The following is a 22,977-nucleotide window of genomic DNA, read 5'->3' as shown; positions in this document are numbered from 1 at the left end:
ACATCGCCTCGACAGAACGCAATCCATCTTTGATGTGGAATGCAGAGGGCGGTTGACAGCCTGGGCGCGCACACACACACACCCGCCCGCCCGCCCCGCTCCGCCAGGATTGATTTACGCCTGCCCTGACGCTTTATCAGCCTCACGAAAAAAGTTTGACCAATCATTTTGCTGGAAGCTCCCTACCCGGCAGTCCCGACTGTACTTTTTCTTGGCTGGGAAGTTGATGCTGGAGGAGGAAAGGGGGTTAAGCGAGAGTGTCGCCTGGTTTGGTGTTTTGTTTTGTTTTGTGTTTTTTTTTCAACCAGCTCCCCCCTCCCCTCTCCATATACTCTAATATCTGTACAGCAGCTTAACTAGAGATCTACTCCTTATTTTTTTATTGCTTGTTCGCTCGCTCGCTGGTTTGCTTTCCCCTTCATTGAACCGTGGTGCTCGTAGGATGTCCAAGAATGTCAATTTCTGGAACTCTTAGCAATTACTATGTCGACTCCATTATAAGCCATGACAACGAAGACTCTCCCGCCGCTAAATTCTCTTCTGGGCAGTACTCAAACTCCAGGCAAACTACCCACACTGAACACCTCGAGTTCCCCTCCTGTAGTTTCCAGCCCAAATCCTCCGTTTTCAGCGCTTCCTGGACGCCTCTGCCGCCACACACTGCTGCTACCCTTCCTTCGGTCTACCATCCCTACCTCCAGCATCAAAACATCCCTACCTCAGAGAGCAGGTATCTACGAAGCTGGCTGGACCCAGTGCCCAGAACAGAAAACATAGCAGCCGGGCAGGGACCAGTTAAAACAGAACCGCTGCTGGGACACCCCGGGGAGATCCGTAAACAGGGGACACAGGAGTACCAGTTAGACCCTTCTGCTGGAAGGGAAGGGATCGCTTCCAGTCAAAGGCCCAGCTTCGAGGACAATAAAGTTTGTGAAGGAAGCGAGGACAAAAGCAGGCCAGATCAAAGTAAGTTATAAAAAGTGAGGAAGTAAACATCATAAAAACCTAAGAGGGGGTGTCATAAAAGACACAATGGGCAGGGGAAGCTTTAAAAAAAGATTTTAAAAGAGAAATCTCCCCTTCCCCCATCTAAGCCACTGGTGTTAATCTAGGGCTGGGGCTTCTGGAGTGGGTGGTTTGCTCGGCTTAGTGTATTGTTGAAAGTGATATGAGCGTGGAAATTGGACAGTGAGGGTTGGAAGGGACGCGATTCGACTTTGCTTGCAGCCGGTGGCTTGAGGAAGAGGCAGTTGCTTCGCGGACTTCGGTTGTATGTATAAAAATTGGCGGTGGGGGAGGACAACGATAATAGATTGGGGGAGTATTGAATGTGCCTCGGTGTGTGTGTCCATGTGCATGTTTGGAGAGAGACTAAAAAAGGAATAGACGCGAAGGATGAAAATAGTGTGGAAAGTGGGGTCCCATTGAGAACTAAGAAGGGAGATTCAGTTCTCCAAGGGTCTTTATTTACCTTGGAGGACCTCGATCCCTGGTAGCTTGCGCTATCTTCTTCCTTGTTTATTATTGTTTGGATATGAAATGTGCATTCCGCGTGGCTATGAATATTTCAGAGCCAATGCCTTCCCTTGTCTCTCCCCAAAACAGAATAAATAAATAAAAGAAGCAAGGTTTATTAGGGGTTTTTTTCTTTGTTTCAAATTTACTAAGAGAAATATAGCATAGAACTCTTAAGCTTAATAATGTTTGCTTCTGCAATTTCATCGCTATTATCTCCCCCCCCCCCCCAAAAAAAAAACCACACAGACACTCTAGGAAAAATGTTGTGGAAAAAAACTGGGGATAGGATGGGGTGGGTCAAGAAGGGAGATGCGACAAAATTTAATTCGAATCTTTTTTTTTTAATTAAACTTATAATGAAAGGCGAGTTGGCTTCTTTCTCCTTGCCCATTGCCCAATGCCGGAGATGTTTCCAATAAAAGAGTTGACTTCAATATTGTGATATGTGTAAATTCCCTGATAGTTTCAAATCAGGATGTAGGTTATTTCATTTAGAAGATGAGTTCCCAAGAAGTTTATTTATTTAATTTCATTTCATTTTTGAAGGAAAGAGGGCGCCAATGATGGTGATGATGATGGCGGTGGTGGTTTTTTGTTTTTTTTTTGTTTTTTTTTGAATTTTTCTCAAAATTAAAACCCGGTGCATTTTGCTAGCATCTTGGTCTTGATAGCATTTCATGAACAACTCCTGCCCTTGGGAATGGACCGAAGCAGGAAAGAAAGATTTGTGTTGCAGAATTTGCAGAAAATCCAGATCAGAAGGAAAGAAGCATTTGAAAAGAATGGGAAGATTGAAGAGAAAGCTTGTGTGCCCCCCCCTCCACCCCTCACCTTCTCACCAGCCCCGGAATGGAGAGAGAACTTGTGAAGAAAAGACTTAATTCCTAGAGATCCAAATTGCCCACGGGTGTCGGGCATCAAGTTCTGTGGGGTGAAAGTGCAGGGAAGGCAGAAATGGGGAGGGGGAGCAAAAGGAGAGAAGGACCCCATTTTGCCCCAAATAGAAGCTGGGCTTTCATCTCTGTGCAATTCAGATTATTCCTACACTTCTTCATTGAAAGAAAAGCATTACCTTGAGTCTAATACACACCCCGTTTTTGTATGTGCATGTATGTTTTTGTGTCTGTATTTATGAATGTGCATCTTGGGTTTAAGAATATCCTGCTAACTAAACCTCCCCCCCTCCCCTCCACACACCCACTCCCTCCTTTTCTTCTTCCTTCCTTCTCTTGTTTTGTTGTCTTTTGTTTCCTGTTTGGGGAATTGTGTGAAATGAAAAATAAACTTGTTTTTCCTGTGCCAAACCTCATGTTTCCATGAAATGCCAAGAAATCACACGCACATCCATATCCCTAAAAAAAACAAAAAAACGGGACAATTGTGGAGACTGCCATTAAAGATAGGTAGCAGTATTAATTATTAACAGCAATGCCTCTCTTTAATATTTAATTTTTTGCTTATTAGACTCAGCCACTTCTGTGAAGGAAGTAGTTGCTAAGATGATTAGGAAGAGAGTGGAAACTAAGCTGTGTGTGTGTGTGTGTGTGTGTGTGTGTGTGTGTGTGTGTGTAAGAGAGGGGGGAGGGAGAGGGAGGGAGGGAGGGAGAGAATGGATTTCATTTTATCCTTGGAGAAATGGCGTCTGTACCCCCTTCTGCCATTCAATAAGAATTGAGACTTGCAAGGCTGCTTTTAATTTCAGCAGGAGGCCAGGAAACCAGGCAAGAGCTGCCATTTCTGCTGCAGCCCTTTCCCTTGGTAGCAGAATTCCCTCTGTGTGAAAGAACACTAGCTTGCCTTTACATGAACAGCACAACAACACAATACATGCAGAAACACACTCATATCCAGCTGCCTTTTTGTTTTGTTTTGTTTTGCCTTTGGTGAAGATGTGGCCACAGCAGACCTACTGTAGTCCTGTTTACTCACCTCTAGCATTTTATTGACTTGGCTTCCAGCCACAGTGTTTCTCCTTCTCTACCCCTCATAAAAGGTCTCATGAATCCTCCAAATCAGGGCTGTTGCTTCTGAAACTCTGCTTGGGGTAAAAGAATATCCATGAGCAGAAGGTGCTATATGCCACTGCTGGGGAGACTGTTGTGGCTTCCAAGAAAGGATACCCCTCCTTCTCTGTTTGATCCCCTACTTTGCTGGATTAGGAGGGTCATGATGAAAACACGGGTGTTCTAGACCATAGACAGGCAATTTGTTTCTCCCTTGTAGCACAAAAAAAGGGGGGGAAGGAAGGAAGGAATTTCTATTTTCTGCCAATACTGACAGAAAATATGCCTTTTCACACCAATATTTAAAAGATATGTGTGGATAGTTTACCTATCCAAGTACCATATAAATAGATTCATTTAAAACATTTGAATAAAGTGCCGTTTTTCCTTCCTTCCTTCCTTCCTTCCTTCCTTCCTTCCTTCCTTCCTTCCTTCCTGTCTTTTATATATAAATAAATAGACTCTTCCATCTCTTAGATAAAATACTCACTTCGATTTTCCTTCCCTCCCTTTTCTTTCTAAAGTCTTGTTTGCTATTTGCAGGTCAAACATGACTATTTTGATATGCGGCAGATATATTTTGTACATCTATTTTTCCAACAATATATTGTAGGCAAGACTTGGTAGGTATCCACTGCACATGAGCTTGTCTTCAAATAATTCAAAAGTTAGTCCAAATAGATTTTGAGAACCTGGGAGGATTTGATGTCAATTCCTGAGTGACCCTGTCTTTTTTGGGTTTGTTTTTTCCTCCCTCTAGGTAATCCAGCAGCCAACTGGTTGCATGCTCGTTCCTCCAGGAAGAAAAGATGCCCCTATACAAAGTACCAGACCCTGGAACTGGAGAAAGAATTTCTGTTCAACATGTACCTCACCAGGGACCGTAGACATGAAGTGGCCAGGCTTCTGAACCTGAGTGAAAGACAAGTCAAAATTTGGTTTCAGAATCGCAGAATGAAAATGAAGAAAATGAATAAGGAACAGGGAAAAGAGTGAAACTTTCTCCTCCTCCTCCTTCTTCTCCTCCTCCTTTTCTTCTTCTTTCTTCTTCTTCTTCTTCTTCTTCTTCTTTTTCTTCCTCCTCCTCCTCCTTTTCTTTCCCCTTTCTCTGTTCTACCTAATTTTCATCCCTCCCAAACTTAGATGTTTTTTTATGGTCAATGACTTCCTTCTCAGCTGTGTTTGAGATGACTTCAGAAGCAAGCAAGCTAGAAAGAGGTCTCCTCTTGGGTGGTAGGCAAAGGATTCAGAAGACTACACATGCTTGTTTCCATTTAACATCCTCCCCACTTTTAATATATATTTACTGATATATTTACAACAAGGGGCAATAAGGGGAGTGGGGGACGCTATGCACTGAAAGGTAATTGCTGACAGGCAATAGTCTGTAAGCATAGCTACTCCCTTTTGTTTGCTAGACCTTCTCAAACTTGAAGTGTTCCAAGCAGTGTGAGCTTCAAATCCCCCCAACTTGCCAAAATAAATAAGAAATGTAATGCAAGGCATTGGAAAGGCAGTCATTGCAGGAGGGTTGCTTTGAATGCTATTGATTAAGCCAAGAAAAGGAAAGGAAAAGAAGGCTGACCTTAAACCTGCCATCAACTAAGGGCATGTCCTCCCACACCCATCCCCAGGCTGGAACTGGATTGATCCAGAACCAACAACTGTGCAGATACCCAAGTGAACCCCAATTCAACCACTATACCACATTCTTTTTCTTAAGACAGATATGATCTCCCCTCTACTCATGGAGTACAAGGAAGAAAACGCCAGGAAAATCATTTATAAACCATGAACTTTTTGAGGGCTTGCATTCAGAAGGCATCTCTCTTTTCTCCCTTAGCCTGTTTGATAAGCAGCTTTTAGAAAGAAAGAAAAAAATAGGTTAGTCAAACATTGCCCCAAGTAAACTTTGACCAGCATCTGGGGAAGAATCTACACTCCCTGATTTGCTTATTCCTTTCCTTCTCTTTATTTGGTGTTGAAGAACTTTCCAGCTTGCTCACATTTCTTCACTAAGACGTTTTTAAGGAGATAAGGAGGGTCAGAAAGCAAAAGCCCTTTGAGCTGCATGTGAAGCTAAATTTACCTAAATTTGTAAAATCAGAGGACTCTTTGCTTTTGGTATCTATAATTTATTAAGGACAAGAGTTATTCAGAAGAGCACTCAAGTACCAAGTGTGATAGAGGATCTCGGAATCAAGCCTCACTTATTCAGTTTCACAGAGAAGTTTTAATACTTGAATGTTGTGGGATCTACCTCCTTTCCTTGTCTTGGAGGATACAACCACATTTCACTTTTAGTCGTACACAAAAGGGTAGTTGATTGCTTTTGAGATAGAAATTGCTTTCTTTGATTTTAAATACTTTTTATATCTCCTTTGTTTACAAACAGAAAAACAGCCCCATTAGATAAAAAGGGTGGTTCCATGTATTTGGTAGCCCCATTCCTCACTTTTAAATAATCAGACTTGGGATTTTCTTTCCTTTATGATTATTGAGGTGCAACCCCACTTTTTGGAGGGCTTGGATGGAGGGGAGTTCAGGTAGGAGGGGGGTGGTAGGTAAGTTACTTTAGTGCAAGAGGCTTATATGGTGTGGGAGGGCTGTTGTTTCTGTAGGGAGAACTGTTTGTGAATGTCTCTTGTGAAGCTTCCTCTTGTTTTCTGTGGCTTTTAAGAATGTAAAATGGGGCTTAAACCATTTTAAGCTTTTAAACAGACAAGGCTCCACATTTCTAAACTGATTTCCACTGCTATTATGCACTCCCACTTTTTAGATGTAACGCCATTCTATGGTGAGAAATTTTCATAACATAACAGGGATGAGGAAGGGGGGAAAAGGGGGGAAATACTTGCCTAAGTGTAAGGCTCTTTCTCTTTGTAGACAGGAGTCCCAGAAGAAAAATCTAATTTCATAGAGTGATGTACAGAATTTTTCTACCATTGTTTTTGTCTGCCGTCATTCTTTCAAAATTTGATAGGCAGATTTTAACTTTACATTTCAAATAGCATTGCCTGGTTTGAAGGATTTTCTGAAAAGGCAAGCAAATAAACCTTTTACTCCCTCACGTTTTTTAATAATATTTTAGCGGGTTTTTGAAAAATTGTTTCCTGGGGGTGGGGTAGGGGTGGGGAAACAAAAACTTGAAATGCCCACATCCTAGACAAGTTGTCTTGGATCAGGGGAGAAGGATTTCGGGGTGAATCCTCTACAAAGCAAACAAATAGTTGCTGTGGGAGAAATATATATGGTATACCCTAGGCTTAAATTCTACTAACTTCATACTCTTTTCAAAACCAATTTTATATTGGGTTTTAAAGGAAAAAGTCGGAGCTTCTGCATTTATCTATTTAACTTCTCCTAATAAAAAGAAAGCTGGAAGTATTGTTTGGTTTTTAGACAGAACTGCCAGCATTAAGAGAGCCCATCGCACCAGCTAGAATATGGGAGGATTTGGAGTGGTTTGGCGGTTTATCCGGTTTATCCACGGCTTTTATTTGCCTCCAATAATTCTCAAAGCTGACCAGACAACCCGAGGATTGCAGAAAAACTGCTCTGAAATTCTTTCGAGATTAATATGAACATTTTGTAAAGAAAAACATTCTCCACACATGTATTAGCATATTAACTGATTTTAGACATAGATGCTTTCCTAGACCTTATTAGTGAAGACAAGAGATGTTTTTGAAAGCTGCATTTTTGGTAATGCATGGATTAATAAGAGAAACTAGTTGATTTCATTAGAAAAAAAGTCTCTGTAGAGGAAAAATGTTGAAAAAAATTGTTTCTTCAGTTCTATAAGGTCAAAATGTATTTTCTACAGTTGTTTGATCCCACAGAATAAAAATCGATTTAAAGGGGACCCTGACCTATATCTCATTGTGTTATACTGCTTCTTCTAAAACTGCAGAAATATTTGCACTTGTGTTTGTTTTTCTTTAGTGGCTCTTTAGCGTGTATTATAAAGATATTTTAGGTTTTATTTGGTTTGTTGGAGATTCTCTCCTTTGTCCTTAGAAAAAGCTCATTCTCAGTGTATTTTTATTTCTTTCTGTGTGAAGTCGGCTCCATCCCTGAATCTCTTCAACAAAACAGAAATAAAGCAATTATCTGTCTTTCAATTTAAAAGAGTTAAGAGTCTTTCTTGTTACTTTTAGACCAGAAAACAAATAATAAAGGACTGATGAATGAATGAATGTGAGAATATGTATGAGTGAATGAATGTGATGTTTACCTGGTACAGGAAAGCAGTGTAGATACTGAAGGTTGTTTTCCACAGGGATGGAAGGGTAATGATCCAGAATTCTTCAGAGAAGGAAGGAAGAAAAGAAGGAAGACCAACTAAAAAATTTCCAGTGCCCCAGCAACTGTCTTGTAATTTTAACCAAAAAGTAACTCAGATTAAAAACAATAATATTTTAGATTTTGTAAAAGTCACTTGGATATCTTTATTCTCTACTCAAAAGAAAATCATGCATAGTTGTTTCCATTTTTGTTTATATCCAAAATCCACATAATTGTACAACTTATTGAAAGATTATGAAACCTTTAAAAAAAACAAGCACATTATCTTCATTAGCACAGACATACATGCATGCATGTGTATGTATGTGTACACAAACACACACACAAATGCGGTGTATTCCAAAAGGTGAATGAAATGATTGCTAGATGCTGGATATTACTGGAGTAGAAGTAGGAGAGTAGCTTGTCATAAAAAAGAGAAGAAAACTCTGTGCGGTAGGCTGCAATAAAAGAATATGACCGCCATAAAACTTTATAGGGTATAAATTTCTGAAGGTTAAGGAACTAAGCAACTGTAAAGCAAACAAGAGTAGGAAACTTTCAGAAGCTCCTAAATTACCAGAACGTCTTTCTACGGTGGGGGAAGAGGAGGAGGAAGAAGAAGCAGGGAAGTATTTTTATCCGTTTCACCCAGAAATAAGGAACATTTAAAAAGAGGAGAAAAATGAAACGGGGAGGAGTGGGGAGGGAGAGACAAAGGAAGCATTTCTTAATTTATCCAAATCTTGTGAAAACCCTGTGTTCTGGATTGCTTCAGCCTTTGTCGGTCATTTCTTATCACTTTCAAGTTGCCAGCATCCTGGATCATAAACTCTCAGCAACATCCCCTTTCCTCTCCCCCCACCCCAAAACACCCTATCACTACCACCACCACCACCACCACCACCACCACCACCACCACCACTACATGTAGACGTATACTCCAAGTCCTGGCCAGACGTCTGGTTTTGAAAAGCTTTTTCTGCCTCTCTTTTTAATCTATTTACAGCCCAAATTTTCCCTTCCAGAGCAGAATACTTCAATTGTTTAGTCTCGGGCTTTGAAACAATGGTGGTTTTTCAAAAGCAAAATCCCCGTCTCTGTCATTTATTGCCCTGAAAACGACCGGATGGAAAGCAACGCAGTAGAACTAACCAAGAATTCTGAAGAGACAGTGGTCACTTTCCACTTACAGTCATAGAAGAATTCTTATACACTCCTCCATGATTTATCATTGGTAACAATCGTTTAAAATGCACACAATGGAAAAGAAAAGATGGGATCCATAAAAGCATCACAACCAATCTCCCTAACCCATCTTTGCTTATTACCATCTATTATTTTTACGGGCGTCTTACTTCAAATGGTCGTTAGATGGTGCTATCACTCCATGGTAGAAATAACCGGACCGCGGTATCTTTCCCTCTTGAGTCTACACCTTGATTTCATTACGAACAATAAACGGAATTGTTGCTCGAAACCATTGTGAATAAATTCCCAAGCATAAAATATAGGACTAATCATGGCGATCTTTCTGGAGCGTTTCTTCTCAGAAGGTATAAATACTCGGTCCATTGGAAGGTGAGCAAAGAAGGAAAGATGAAAACTTGTCACACAAAGGCCGCCAGAAGATCGCCAGCACACACCCCGAGTTTGTATAATTGTTTCTGCGCAACTCCACTTGTCTTAACAAAGCTTTGTGGGAACAATTTAATGCTGAACTTGTTACCCAGAGTATGATTAAACGTGTGTGTGCTTGTGTGTATTTGTGTGTTTGTGTGTGTGTGCGCGCGCGCGCTTCTGTTTCCCACCCCCCTCTCTGTGTGTGATTGTAAGCAAATAGTTCTTTAACGCATTAACGACACAATCCAAGCAATGTTCTTTGGCCCCGCTACTTGTGTTGTGATATCAGAAGGATTTGGCTATTTTCAAAATGTAGGATTTATTTAGCTAGAGAGGAAAGATAGGTCACAAATTTTAGGAGATGACATGTGTTGTCCAGCCAACAGAGATCTGGGCATACTTTGATGGGAATCATTGTAGATCATTATATAGTATGGCAATTTTATGAGAATCGTCATAAATATTCTTAAATATTTGCAGTGGTGTCAAGAGCTGTTTATTCTCCTGTGTATTTGTCCAGTTTTTGAAGAATGTGGAGGAATTCTCTGGCAACACAAATTCCAGAATATCTTGTGTTTGTGCTTAGTTACATTAGAAAAGGATAGGGACTTTCTAAATGAATCAAAGACAAATATACCTGTGGTTCTTTCAAAATACAAATAGGATCAGGTAACTGCAACACCAACCTCTCTGTTTTTTTAAAGTGTGTGTGTGTTTGTGTGTGTGTGTGTAAAAGTAGTGAATCAAAGACAAATTTACCTGTAATGTGATTCTTTCAAAATACAACTAGGACCAAGTAACTTCAACACCATCCTATCTCTGTTTTTTTTTAAGGATATAAATGTGTATGTGTGTATATGTAAAAGTATACATATGTGCTTGTGCGCACCCATATCTATATACATGGTTTCTCTGTGTGTAGGTGAAAGAAGTATTTTCCAATGTCCCATTCAAAGGCACTGTCAGCCCACAAAGGAACCCAATGGGAAGCGGGGAAAGATATTAAAAACTAGAATCAGAACCCATTTTAATAAAGATGGTTTATAAAGAAAAATGTACAAAAATGGTAACAAAATGTCAGAAACAGTCAAGATTCCATAAATTGATTAAAGGACGCCCATCGGATTTTCTACATTACAAAACTGAACTTCAAGGGAAAAAAGAGAGAGATTGGATGTGGGTAGTCAGAAAACAAGAAAACAGAGAGTCCCATCCTCCCTTTTCTACTGGAATTCCTGGCAATGTTCAGCAACTCTAAAATAGATAAAAGCTGCAATCTTTTAACCAGATGTACTTTGTGCTAATTAATAGAAAAAAACCTTCTTTTTTTAATCCACTCATGAAGCTATAAAACAATGAGAACTTACAATTTACCAAGTGATGTATTTTGGGGAAAGATTTTCTAATAAATCTTTCCTCCGCTGGGTATTTGTAAATTATATTCTCACTTTCTCTAGTGGTTCCCCCCCCCTCTCCCATATCCCCTATAATAGAAACATTTGCCTTTCATCAGAGGCCCGGAGTACAGTATACCAATGATTTAATGCTGATGACAATTCTTCATAGGATATCAAACACTAAATTGCCCTGCACGTTGGTTAAAATGCTAACTTCCAGGATAACTCAACTATCTTATCTTGGTTCTGGTTCCTCTTTCTCTTTTCTCTCCCTTTCATCCCCCCCCCCCAAAACACACATACATGCACACATACACAGACACATCCTGGTAAGCATTTGCAGATTAACAAATGCCTTCCAAGATGTCATCCAGGTAGATCTTTTTTTTTTAAATGCCAGCAAATTCTAAGTATTTGAGGCTTGGTTGTAAATACATATTGGTTGTGAGGAATTGTTTTTGAGAAAGCTTATGGAGCAATCCTTATTCAGAGATAATACCTATTATATTCAGTGGTATAGGACTGCATTTCACAGGTAAATGTTAGAAAGTTTGTGGCTTAGTTGTTAAGGAAATACGGGGGTTAAGTTCCCAGTAAAAGTCTTAAAGGTTATCTTATAAATCTGAGAAAATATTGGAAAATAAAAAAGCTGGCCCCTGTTTTGTTCTGTTATTTATGAATAGCAATAATCAAACTTTTTTTTTTAAAAAGTGTTTCTTACATTTAATGGACGGGAAAAGAAAATATAGAAATAAAAGCTCTATTTTTAAGCACTCATTTCAAGTATTTCAAGGAATTATTATCTTTTAGAAAGGGGAGAAGGGTTGGAGGAAAAACAGCCTTTAAAGAAATGAAACAGACTTGTTCTTACATTTAAAATATAATTTTAAGCCTTCTCATTTTGTTTTGTTTCTTTCCTCTTCCTTCCCTCTCAGCTGAACATGGTAAGGTAATATGAATTATTTTCCCACCAAAAGATATATCTCAGGATTTTGACTTAAAAGAGGTACAGGACTTTGAAATGGTTTCTTTTCAGAGGGCATTTCTGTTTTGGATTGGAATTATTTTGATTCATCTTTGGGATGTTAACCAAATATAACTGTACGATGGCAGGAAGGCAGAGAAGAGAAGCTGGAGTGTTGGGCCCTTCCCAATGCAAAAAGTGAGAACTCAGCGGTGCAAAAATCTGTATTTCAGATAATGCAGAAATGACATTTCTCTATATCAGTGAAAGATACCTGGAGAAACAAGCTTATATAGTAGGGAAACTTTATATTTGAGGATTAGGATTGGTATCTTTTGGAGCAGGGAGGACACAGAAAGCTCCAACAAAATAATTGCTGATAGACCTAAAGGACTATTAGAATTTATTTTCCGTGGTCATATGGTGGTGGTCGGATTGTTGAGTTAGCAAAAGCTGAAAGCAAGTTAAAGCGATGTCAGGAAAATAGGAAAAAATCCCACCTTTCTCCTATAACCTCACTCTTGTTCCCACCCCCCATTTTTCTTCAGCATCCTTCCTAGTTAAAAGCACCTTGTGGTTTGAACTAGGCTTTGTTGGGGGGGGGGTACTTCTGAAGATGGCACATGTGAACGCTCAGTTAATAAGACTCACAACTGTGTTGGTTGGGAGCTAAGGGGAGGTGGGAGATATCTTCCTCTCTGCTGGAACAGAAGAGGAGGATTGGGGGGGAGACATAACAGGAGAGTGTGGTAGGAGGGGTGATATCAGGGAGCTGAAAAGTCAATGTTATATATGAAAAACTCTAATCATTTTAATTCAGTATTGACACCCCAACATCTTGCAATAATGGTGTTTAGGCGCCAATCGAAACCTGGGTTTTTATAGCTGTGGAAGAAAGAACTCATAAAAACCCTCTAACAGCTTTTTATGTAGTGCAATATAACCAGCAAGAGCATCTTGGAGTGTGTGCGGTTTTGTTTTGTTTTGCTTTTTTAAATATTTATTTGTTTGACTCCCTTTCTGTGTGTATGTCTGTGTTTGTGTGTCACCACATCTTTTTACTTAGCTTTATTTCTTGTGTGCAGTATAGTTTGTTAAACAGTTTAAGGCCCTGTCTTTTTTGGGGAGGAGGCCCTTACAAATGGATCATTTCTTTCTTTTGGCGCTGATGCTTAAGCCTTTATCAATAATAAGGAAATTGATCATTAAAATGTTAAATCTGACTATCTCGTTTGTTTTAAAATATGTTGAGGCTATAGGACGCCGTAGGATTTGATAACTTGGTATTAAAATACCAATTACATTTATAGGAGGCTTTTAGAAAAAAAAGGGATAGCAATTAAATCCGGCCTCTTTTTACAGTTTTCCAAAGCAACTCTGACATTTTCCAAAGGGCTAAAACTGCCTCGTTAAAATAAAATTAAAAAAAAATGAAAATTAACGATGGGAGCAAAGCCTCTCTTTAATTTTTCAACCCTCCCCAAATATCAATCTTTTGGGTGGGCTTAGGTAGATGATTTGTCGCGAGGCGAAGGCGAGAGATATCTCATTAACGTAGATAGTTTAGCATATTTAATCTCTATATTTACCCCACCCACCCCCTCCCTCTCTCCCTCGCGCTCTCCGCGCTCTCTCTCTCTCTCCCTCCCTCCCTCCCTCCCTCCCTCTCTCTCTCTCTCTCTCTCTCTCTTTCCTTCTCTGTCTCCCACTCACTCTCCTTCCTGCTCGCAGGCTGTTCAGAGTCCGTGTGGAGTATGTGGAAACCAATAGGATGAGGGTTCCGTAATAGATGCAAATGATCCAGAAAAGACACTGCGAAATATGAACAAACTCATTTGCTCCGAAGTAAATCACGGAAAACTGTTTATGAACTGGCACCTCGCCTTGGAAATGTAAAGCGAGAACTTTTTTTAAGTGCCGATATATATACATATATATTTTAAGGGGGGGGTTAAAGAAGAAGGTGGAAAAAAAGAAGAAAAAGGAGAAGAGAGAGAGAAAGAGAGACACACATACAGAGAGGAATAATAATAACAACAGTCACAAACAACAACAGCAGCAATTTTAAAAAGCGGAATCCGATACATGTTCATTGGAAAAGAGTTTTGACTCCATCCTCAGAATTTTTTTAAAAAAAATCTATGCATATCTGTATATATTCCTGGAAATCACAAAGATCCGTGGGTTGGCATCTCTTCGTTATCTTCTAACATCCTGTGGCTTTTCATCTCCCCTAACCCTGGTACCTAGATCTAAACCTATTTAATATAAGCTATTCATATGACAATGAGCTCCTATTTTGTCAACTCCCTCTTCTCCAAGTACAAAACTGGGGACTCCCTGCGCCCCAACTTCTACGATTGTGGGTTCGCCCAGGAACTCGGAGGGAGACCGACGGTGGTGTACGGGCCGAGCACGGGGGGCACTTTCCAGCACCCCACCCAGATCCAGGAGTTCTACCACGGGGCGTCCTCTCTCTCCAGCTCCCCTTACCAACAGAATCCCTGCGCTGTAGCATGCCACGGAGATCCCAGCAACTTCTACGGCTATGACCCGTTGCAAAGACAAAGCCTCTTCAGCGCTCAGGAATCCGACCTGGTACAGTATCCGGATTGCAAACTAGCTTCCACCGGCCTGGGAGAGGACGCAGACAATTCGGAGCAGAGCCCGTCTCCCACACAACTCTTCCCCTGGATGAGACCGCAAGGTGAGGAGGCATCTCAGGAAGGGCAAGGCGTCCAGCCGCCGAGAAGGCATTTCCTGAACCCATAAAGCAATTTCGCCTTCCTTTTTTCCCACCTCTTCCACTATCTTTCATCCCCTCCCTCCTTCCCCTCTACCCCAACCCTTGGTTACTTTGTACTGTTTTATGAGCGTAAACTTTTGCACCTCTGAATTGCTTTATCGCTTAATTACCCTGAAAGGAACCTTTTCTCCTGAATGGAGAGGACTGGACTTCTCTCCCCTCCTTCTTTCAATCGGAGAAGCTTCCCCTAAAGTTTATGGTACTTTTACAACCTCCGAGACCCTCTTTTTGTGTCTCTCCTTGGCGTCCTCCGCCTCCTCCCTCCCTCCTCTCGCCGCTTTGGTTATTATCTTTTAAATCTCTGGAGATGCGAGGGGGGCAGGCGGCGGCGGCGGCGGCGGTTGTTTTAACGGCCAGGAAGGGCTTTCTCGCCAGAAACCTCGGATGTCGGGAAAGGAATAATTTCCCCAAGAAAATGACAAGGATGGGAGGAAAGGAGAGAGCGAGGTAAGCTACCTAAGAACCCGGGTGAGGTTGGAGTTCGGGCTAACAGAGGAGATGGAGCATCTGTGGACCTCTTCGCCAGGGACTCTCCCCATCCATAGCTGTGTAATTAACCTCCCCTTTGTACCGTACAAGAAGGGCAGTTTCCGCCGCTGCCTTTGTGTGTCTGTGTGTCTCTGTGTGTCTCTGTATGTGTGTGTGTGGGCGCGCGCACACGGGCGCGCGCGTCTTTCGCTCTCTCTCTCTCTCTCTCTCTCTCTCCCCCTCTGTCCCCTAACCTGGTGGCTGTGTCTTCTCAATCTCCTTTTTTCTTTCCCCTCACCCCAGCAGCCGCTGGACGGAGGAGAGGCCGGCAAACCTACAGTCGCTACCAGACCCTGGAGCTGGAAAAAGAGTTCCTTTTTAATCCTTACCTGACCCGAAAGCGGAGAATTGAAGTCTCGCACGCCCTGGGACTGACCGAAAGGCAAGTGAAAATCTGGTTTCAAAACAGGAGGATGAAGTGGAAAAAGGAGAACAACAAAGATAAGTTCCCCAGCAGCAAATGTGAGCAAGAAGAATTGGAGAAACAGAAAATGGAAAGGGCTCAGGAGGTGGAAGAGGGCGGAGAAGCACAGACGGGGGACAAAAAGTAGGCGCTGGAAGACTGGACAGGCAAGCCTCAGAAAGCCCCCCCCCCCCATCCTTCCATTAATTCCAGTTAATGTGAGCGGTGGTTCCGATGGGGGGAGGATAAATACTGCTTGGGGAGGGGAATCTCGCCTTTTATTGCTGTAAAACAATATAGCTGTGAGCGTCTTCTTCTCCCGGTTGTCCTTTGATACATACAATGAACTATATATTTAAAAAAAAAACCGAAACATCCTGGGGTCTTTTTAGCCTTGTTGTTTGTTATTTTTCATCTTCTGGCCAGTTAAGAATTAGTAATAGTGTAATGCAATAGCTTCTGTTAACCATGGCTGTGAAAAAATTCCCTGTCCCCCCCCCCTCTTTTTTCTCCACCTCCCCTCCTTCTCTTCCCCTTTTCTTGTTCGAGACCAGTGCTATGGAAATGATGTACAAAATATACACAGCATTGCACTTTTGAAGACTTTCTTCCTTACTTCTATTTTTCTTTTTTCTCATCCCTCCTCTGAAATACACCTCTCTCTCTCTCTCTGTCTCTGTCTCTGTCTCTCTCTCTCTCTCTGACTCTCTCTCTCTCTCTCTTTCTCTCTCTGTGTGTGGGTGTCTGTGTGTGTGTGTATCCCTCTCATTCCTTGTCTCTCTCTGCATTTTTCTGTGTTGTGGTTAAACTCCCTTTCTGCAGGTAGCTCTGAAAATATACCCAACAACATGAAACTGCCTATTTATGCTGTAGTTGTCTTCATTTTTGATTGTCACAGACCCTCTTACCTTTTGAATTCTCATTTTGTTTTATTTATCTGTTTGTCTTTTAAAGTGTTTTTACCCTTTAAAAAAGAAAGAAAAAGGAAAACAAAAGAAAAATAAAAGTTGTGTTTCTCTTTTCTCTCTTGCCTTTCCCATTTAGTTGGCATGCACACAGTGGAAGAAGTTGTAAAAAGTGTTTTTCCCTTCTGTTTTTTTTTTGTCTCCTCCCCCCTAGGTTTACTGTGAAAAAAGAGAATGTATACTGTATACGTGAATTACTTTATTGGGGGTGGGGAAACTAATGCTATATTTTGTTGTTCTCTCTTCACCTTGTTCTATTGTTGAAGCTGGAAACGGCAGAAGAAAGGAGTTAAAATAAAGTTTGCAAGCCACAATTTCCCCATGACATTGTTCTTTTTTCATTCTGCTTAACACTTCCTCCTGGATATCTAGAAGAGAAGGGTTGGGAAAATAAACACACATCCAAACAGCTACTGCCATTCAGGAAAGCCTTCTAAGAGGCACAGAAGAAACTTATTGCTTTCAGGGAAAAATACACCTGACATTTTGGTGGGATTTTGGGAAAAGGGAAGGAAGGCAGAGAGAGAAGACGGATTTCTTTTCCTTTGAAAGCTGTCTCAGACCTACCCTGGCTTCAGGTTAGGAGATTGGCTAAATAGTTTCAGAAAGTTATGCTATTGATGTCTGCATGTCCCTTTATTTTGTCACTGCTGAATTCCAGTCTTGCTGCTCCTAATAGGAGACTTAACACCCCCCCCGCCTCCCCCCAGCCCCACAGACTCTGGAAACTTGTCAGTTTTGGTACTCCCCACCCTTCTATGAGGAGCTTCGTGATGTGTACATGCCCATCCATATCCCTCTCCACTTTTTTTGGGGGGGGGGCAACTTAACCTTGAAAGGAGGTCCTCGGCCAATCTGCAAGGCCAGTTTCATTCTTATTTGTCACAGAGTGCTTTGATAAGTTTCAGTGAAACTTGTGTCTTTTAATCTCTCTTCCCTCTGCCCCCCCCAATTCCACCCTCCTTTTTTTCTGGAAGCTTTCCTTGCTTCCCCAGCAAAAAAACAGAGTAACCAGCTGGTCACATTTTCCTTCTCCCTATAATTGAGTCCAGCAGAAGAGCTGACACGCTTAAATAGAGATCTGTTGTAATCTTTCCATCGCAGCCCCCCCCCCCTCCGCTCCCCCTTCCGCCACCAGAAAAAGCAAAGCGAGCTCCGAGGCTCAACGCCTGTGGCAGTGGAATAAATTACATATAGAATTGAATGGCATTCAGAAGGGGAGCTACTGGAGCGGGGAGGGATGGGGAGGCAGCAACTGAAATAGTAAATAGTAAGTCTCCCAGTGCTCGGATGGGCGATGCTGGTGCGGGTCAGAGACTGTATCTTCGCGGGGGGTGGGGATGGGGAGCGGCGGCAGATGCCAGTGGAATGTCGGCTTATAAAACCCGCCCCGAGACCGCGAGTTAGGGCGGGCATCTCTCTCCACTCTCTGACTTTCTCAAGCCCGCGTTTTTCTCTTGGGTACTAAACAGGAGGGAGAACAGGGGTAGAAAGGAGAAGATTATATCTGTAATGTGTATACCCAGCCTGGAGAGACTTCAAAGAGAGAGGGAACACAAAATCAAACCCACGGGAAGAATTTACCCTGTGTAATCCCTAAGGCTGCCTCCCTTGCTTGGATCGACCAAGTGGGTCCGTTTCTCTACTGCTGCATCTCACTTCTTCCCACCGTTGATTTCGCGGCAGTTCTCTTTTATTTCTTCTCTTCTTGCCCTAGCTTGCCACCATTGCCCACTGCAAATCTTAATCTTATTTTCTTTGCCACGCCGCCTCCTTCCTGCACCTTTTCCCTGCTAGCTTCACTTGAGAACTGGTAAAGCAAACAGTGGGTTACCGACTCCGCTGCGCGTGGTTTCGCTCCTTCCCAGCTTCTAGCTTGGGAGATTCAGTATCTATCCTATCATTAATAATGCATCGTATTGTATAAATTCCGGCCAATGCTCCATACATAGTGTTTTCCCCCCTTTTCCATATTACGGGGGGGGGGTACAGTTCCAGTGGGGGGGGAGGAGAGTTGGAGGGGAGGAGGAAGGTCGGAACGGATTGGTGCTATTCGGATCACGTGGACTAGAGTCACGTGGCCAAGGGAGGAAAAAGGGGGTCCTTTTTGGTGTAAATCTGGAGTCTAATTCCGTAATATATCACGGTACCTCGTAAAACCGACACTAAAACGTCCCGGCCTACAAATCACCCGGCCAGATTATGAGTTCATTGTATTATGCGAATGCTTTATTTTCTAAATATCAGGCCGCAAATTCGGTTTTCCCCTCCGGAGTATTTCCCGAGCAAACTTCTTGCGCATTCGCTTCCAATGCCCAGCGCACCGGCTATGGCTCCAGTTCCACGGCCTCTTTCGCTGCTTCCATGCCTGGTCTCTACCCTAGCGGGGGAGGTATGCACCCCCAACCCCCCGGCATGTATTCCAGCGGCTACGGTCTGGACACCAGCTCCTTCAACATGCACTGTTCCCCCTTTGAGCAAAACCTCTCCATGATGTGTCCGGGAGACGCGTCCAAGCCCAACAAAAGCGACCAGAGGGACACGGACTTGCGGCACGAAAGCAACTTGCGAATATATCCTTGGATGCGAAGCACAGGTGAGATCCTTCGGGAGAATGGTGGAGGTGGCGGGAAAGCCTCGGGGAGAAACCAGGATCAGCGGCCGGGGGAAGGGGGGGAAGAGGTAATATTGGGGGTGGGGGAGGCTAAGATGGTGCTGAACTCCTTTTATGACGTTTGCCTCCAAAGGAATCTCTCCCACCCCTCCCCCCTTCTCTCGCTGAGGTTGCCTACAAAAGTAACCCTTAAACAAACAAATGGTTAAATATTTATTTCTTCTGTTGTTTCTGCTTCTGGCTTCCTGTATGCTGAAGACAGGGTGTTTTCTGAAAACCACCCTGTAGGGTGGAGGGTGGAAGAGAAGAAGAAAGAGACAGACTATTAAAAAGTCGGTCTTGTTTCACTTTCCCTTCCTTTCCTTTCCCTTTCCTTCCCTACTTTCCTTAGGGATTGCAAACACATAAACTCAGAAGTTTCTCTCAGATCCTGCTCTGGAGGTTGATTCTTGTTGATTGCATAGCCATCAATTTTGATTTCACAGATTTCATATTTTTAAAAAGATGGGGGACACACACATTCCCGGTGGGGTTGTTTTGTTTTCAAAAGGGCCATTCCATCAGAACAGGAATCCTAACACACACACACACACACACACACACACCTTCCTCTCCTTAGGATGTGCAATTGCAGATGCACTTCAGACTCACCAGATTCTGGAAATTGGAAAGAGAATCAGATCACCCACCACCACCCGCCCTATCAAATTAAAATATGCGCTTATGTCAGATTTTGGAACAGAAATGTACATGAAAGACTTGTGGAACCAAAGGACTCTATAATATAAGAGTAGAACAGATGCACCGGTTGAGCTTGTTACACTTAATATCGCCTTTCCCAATTGTGTGTAGTCTATTAAATACCAACAGTCCTACCTGCCTACTTTTCTCTGTCTTTTACCTGATGTTGTACTGTTGTTAGGAAAGGCAATGTAAGTTAAACTCTAAGGCACCTTGCAAAATCCAGAGGGAAGAAAGGAAGCTTCCATCACTGGGCTTTCTAAGCTCAACTGTCCTTAACCCGTTATAGCACCATTATCACATTCAGTAATAGCTCCGTGCTACTCTTGAGAGTCAGATTTCTCTTCCATGCTTGGTGGGATTGGTGATTCCCTTTCTTACTCCCACAAATCAACTCCATTATACCAATTACTGTTACAGGATCCCAGTAGAACAAGCACATTGTATTAAAACCAACAGAGGCAGACTTCTAAGGAGCACAGAACACTTCAAGCTTGAAGTGGAAGGAAAATATGTTTTAAGTTGCAATCCTATGCACTCATATCTGAAAGGAAATAACTAGTATTGACCTCTAAGTAGTCATATGTAGGACCTACTGTAAAAGGTGATGTGTCTCTTAATATTGCCTTTTCAAGTTTGTGCTTCTTAAGAATTAACAGGTGGAGAAGACATGAATCAACCATTGGGAGGTTCCCCCCTCCTCAATAACTGAATGTAGGAAAATTGATTAGACTTTTATTGGACCCAAATATTAAGGCTAGAGATAATGAGAATATTGCAAAGGGCCAGTTTCACACATTCTTCTACAGCTAGAATTGTTAGTGGAAGTGGTCATTTCAGCCTGAGAGTGAACAGTCTTGAGGTTGTCCACAGATCAATAGGCAGAAAACTAAATGGATGTCTATAGGAATAGGAAGGGCTCCCTCTTTGGCAATTCTATCACCCATTACTATTTTGAAATCCGCCAATTTTCTAGTGATATTCTAGTGCAGCTTTCCTCACTCCAATACCCGTTGGATGTGTTGACTACACCTACCATCATGGTCAGCTACAATATAAGCTGTAGTCCCAGGCTTGTGGGGGATGTCCTGGTAAAGTTCTATTTAAAAGTACTATATGCCCCATGCAGTTATTTGATACCTCTGGGATGGAAAGTGGGAGCTGAGGCAAAAATTCAGACTAGATTTCTATCCAAATGGCATGAAAGGAGACCAAAAGGGATGAGGGGGAAACAAAGGCTGTGTGTGTATGGACATGAAGGCACAGTAGCTTCAGTAATTTCAGGGGCTACCATAACAAATTAACTTTTCTTTCTTATTAGGTAATCCATAAACCATGGTTTAGAGATTGCATGTTAAAGCCCAGCTGTAGTCTTGTGGGGTGGGGGTAGAGGAGTGGGAGTCAACAAGAACTTTCTTTTTCCCCTCCACTTTATAGAAACCTGCAATAGCAGCAGCTCCTGGTAGCAGGGCAAATTCTCCTTTATGCTTTGGTGCTGGAAGAAGACAATATTGAAGGACTGAGCACAACCAGGGCACGGCATGAAACACTCCCCACTCCTTATTGAGGGTCTGATGGCTTCTTTCCCCATTTGGACAAATGCAATGAAAACTGGGGTTTATTTCCTCTGTCTCTTATCTCCCCCTCCCCCCACCCCTGCATTTCCTTGAGCCTTGCCTGGAATTAGGAGATTCCACTGCCAAAGCAAGACTGGCCATTTACAGCCTTCCGTTCAGCAGAGTTTACAACTCACATTCCACAGACAGCTTATTCCACCCCCCCCCCCTTTATATCCTGCTTTATTGCTCTTTTTACAGAGCCAAAGACTCACATCCCCTCTCCCTTTTTTGCTAAACAATAAACATACTAAGCTAATCTGCACATTTCAGAGAGGTAAAGTGGGGGGTCTTTTAACTCTGGCAAGAACCAGTGATAAAATCCATTTACTCAAAAGCCTTGTTAGTTGTATTAGGCCAGCAAGAAATGACTGCAGAATTGATTTCTGGTTTGAATCCAGATTCTTTGAATGCCCGAGTAAAATAGTTGTGGTCAAAGACAGGATGCTTGCTTTGAGGAATTCCCATATCGACTAACTGAGCCCAGCAGCTTCCGAAATTCCTAATGAAAAAATCCAAATACCATTTTTCTCCGCTCAGGGGAAGGGGTAGAATAAAATAAAACACAACCTGGAAAAGGAAGGAAGTAAGTTACCCTAACATTAACCTTCACTGACTTAAAGAAGTTTACCAGATGTGGAAATTTCTGCAGGGAAGAAGCTTCCTTGTAATTTCATCCACCTCAATTCTTGCATGATTTAACTCTTATCACACATCTTATGAGAAAACAAGTAGCAAGCTTTTTATAGATCCTTTCATTCACGTGTGCATTTTTCAAAAAGAATTTTTATTGATCTTCATTGGTAATAACAGGAATCTTGACATTTAAAAAAATAACGTATTGTATCTTCCTGAATAAAATTTGCATCACCATTAAATTGTCCCAAATTCCTTCAATCCTTGTCCTGAACTCAACCTGATATGCCTCCAAATAAGTATCAGTAAACCTAAATTGTGCACCTAATAATTGCATTATTTATTTGAAACTACGGAACTGAATATTAAATTCCTGCCTAAAGAACCTGAAAAAGATTCATTCAAAGTATGCAATATTATACTTTTCTATTAATTTGTTTTAATGGTGACAAACATACAGAATTTATATAAGTAAAATATGTTATTAAAACTAGGTATATATATATATCCTTGCAGGTAAACATGTTAAAACACACACAGACGCACATAAAAAGGTGAAAAACCAAAATAAGCTTGTAAAATTCTATTTTATTGTTTTGCAGGGACTGACAGAAAGAGAGGCCGCCAGACCTACACCAGGTACCAGACCCTGGAACTGGAGAAGGAATTCCATTACAACCGTTACTTGACCAGAAGGCGACGCATTGAGATAGCCCATGCTTTATGTCTTACAGAAAGACAGATCAAAATCTGGTTCCAGAACAGACGAATGAAGTGGAAAAAAGAAAACAAACCTGCAGGGCCAGGCTCAAATAGCCAGGAAAAACCAGAGGCTGAAGAAGATGAAGAAGAGTGAAAGAAAAAGAAAGGGTGAAC

General features: G+C 41.9%; 3 protein-coding genes across 4 annotated transcripts; all 3 read left to right on the top strand.

The window, feature by feature from the left end:
* Window positions 1-452: 452 nt before the first annotated feature.
* Window positions 453-4,517, top strand: HOXB9 (homeobox B9). Its single transcript, XM_032237245.1, has 2 exons — window positions 453-966; window positions 4,282-4,517. Exons 1-2 carry the CDS (start codon window positions 453-455, stop codon window positions 4,515-4,517), a joined length of 750 nt encoding a protein of 249 aa, XP_032093136.1.
* A 9,555-nt stretch (window positions 4,518-14,072) lies between these two features.
* HOXB8 (homeobox B8) lies at window positions 14,073-15,757 on the top strand. Of its 2 annotated transcripts, none has more exons than XM_032237188.1 (2): window positions 14,073-14,499; window positions 15,370-15,757. In XM_032237188.1, the coding sequence occupies exons 1-2, from the start codon at window positions 14,073-14,075 to the stop codon at window positions 15,675-15,677; spliced, it is 735 nt and encodes a 244-aa protein (XP_032093079.1). In that variant the 3' UTR covers window positions 15,678-15,757. The 2 variants fall into 2 exon arrangements, with proteins under 2 accessions (XP_032093079.1, XP_032093081.1); XM_032237190.1 differs by having other exon boundaries at window positions 14,079-14,499; window positions 15,373-15,757.
* A 2,885-nt stretch (window positions 15,758-18,642) lies between these two features.
* Window positions 18,643-22,977, top strand: HOXB7 (homeobox B7). The gene is made up of 2 exons (XM_032237717.1): window positions 18,643-19,090; window positions 22,704-22,977. The coding sequence occupies exons 1-2, from the start codon at window positions 18,697-18,699 to the stop codon at window positions 22,955-22,957; spliced, it is 648 nt and encodes a 215-aa protein (XP_032093608.1). The 5' UTR covers window positions 18,643-18,696; the 3' UTR covers window positions 22,958-22,977.

This window comes from Thamnophis elegans, chromosome Z (genome assembly GCF_009769535.1).
Source record: "Thamnophis elegans isolate rThaEle1 chromosome Z, rThaEle1.pri, whole genome shotgun sequence".
In the NCBI taxonomy this organism is placed as follows: Eukaryota; Metazoa; Chordata; class Lepidosauria; order Squamata; family Colubridae; genus Thamnophis; species Thamnophis elegans.
Note: the sequence above shows the minus strand (reverse complement) of the source record. Positions and strands in the feature narration are given on the sequence as shown.

Excerpts from the sequence above, each read along its gene's own strand:
- HOXB9 (XM_032237245.1), top strand. The coding sequence starts at position 453 with ATGTCAATTTCTGGAACTCTTAGCAATTACTATGTCGACTCCATTATA. Across the intron at positions 967-4,281 it reads CAAAAGCAGGCCAGATCAAA|GTAATCCAGCAGCCAACTGG; the intron begins GTAAGTTATAAA and ends TCCTCCCTCTAG.
- HOXB8 (XM_032237188.1), top strand. The coding sequence starts at position 14,073 with ATGACAATGAGCTCCTATTTTGTCAACTCCCTCTTCTCCAAGTACAAA. Across the intron at positions 14,500-15,369 it reads CCCCTGGATGAGACCGCAAG|CAGCCGCTGGACGGAGGAGA; the intron begins GTGAGGAGGCAT and ends CCCTCACCCCAG.
- HOXB7 (XM_032237717.1), top strand. The coding sequence starts at position 18,697 with ATGAGTTCATTGTATTATGCGAATGCTTTATTTTCTAAATATCAGGCC. Across the intron at positions 19,091-22,703 it reads TCCTTGGATGCGAAGCACAG|GGACTGACAGAAAGAGAGGC; the intron begins GTGAGATCCTTC and ends ATTGTTTTGCAG.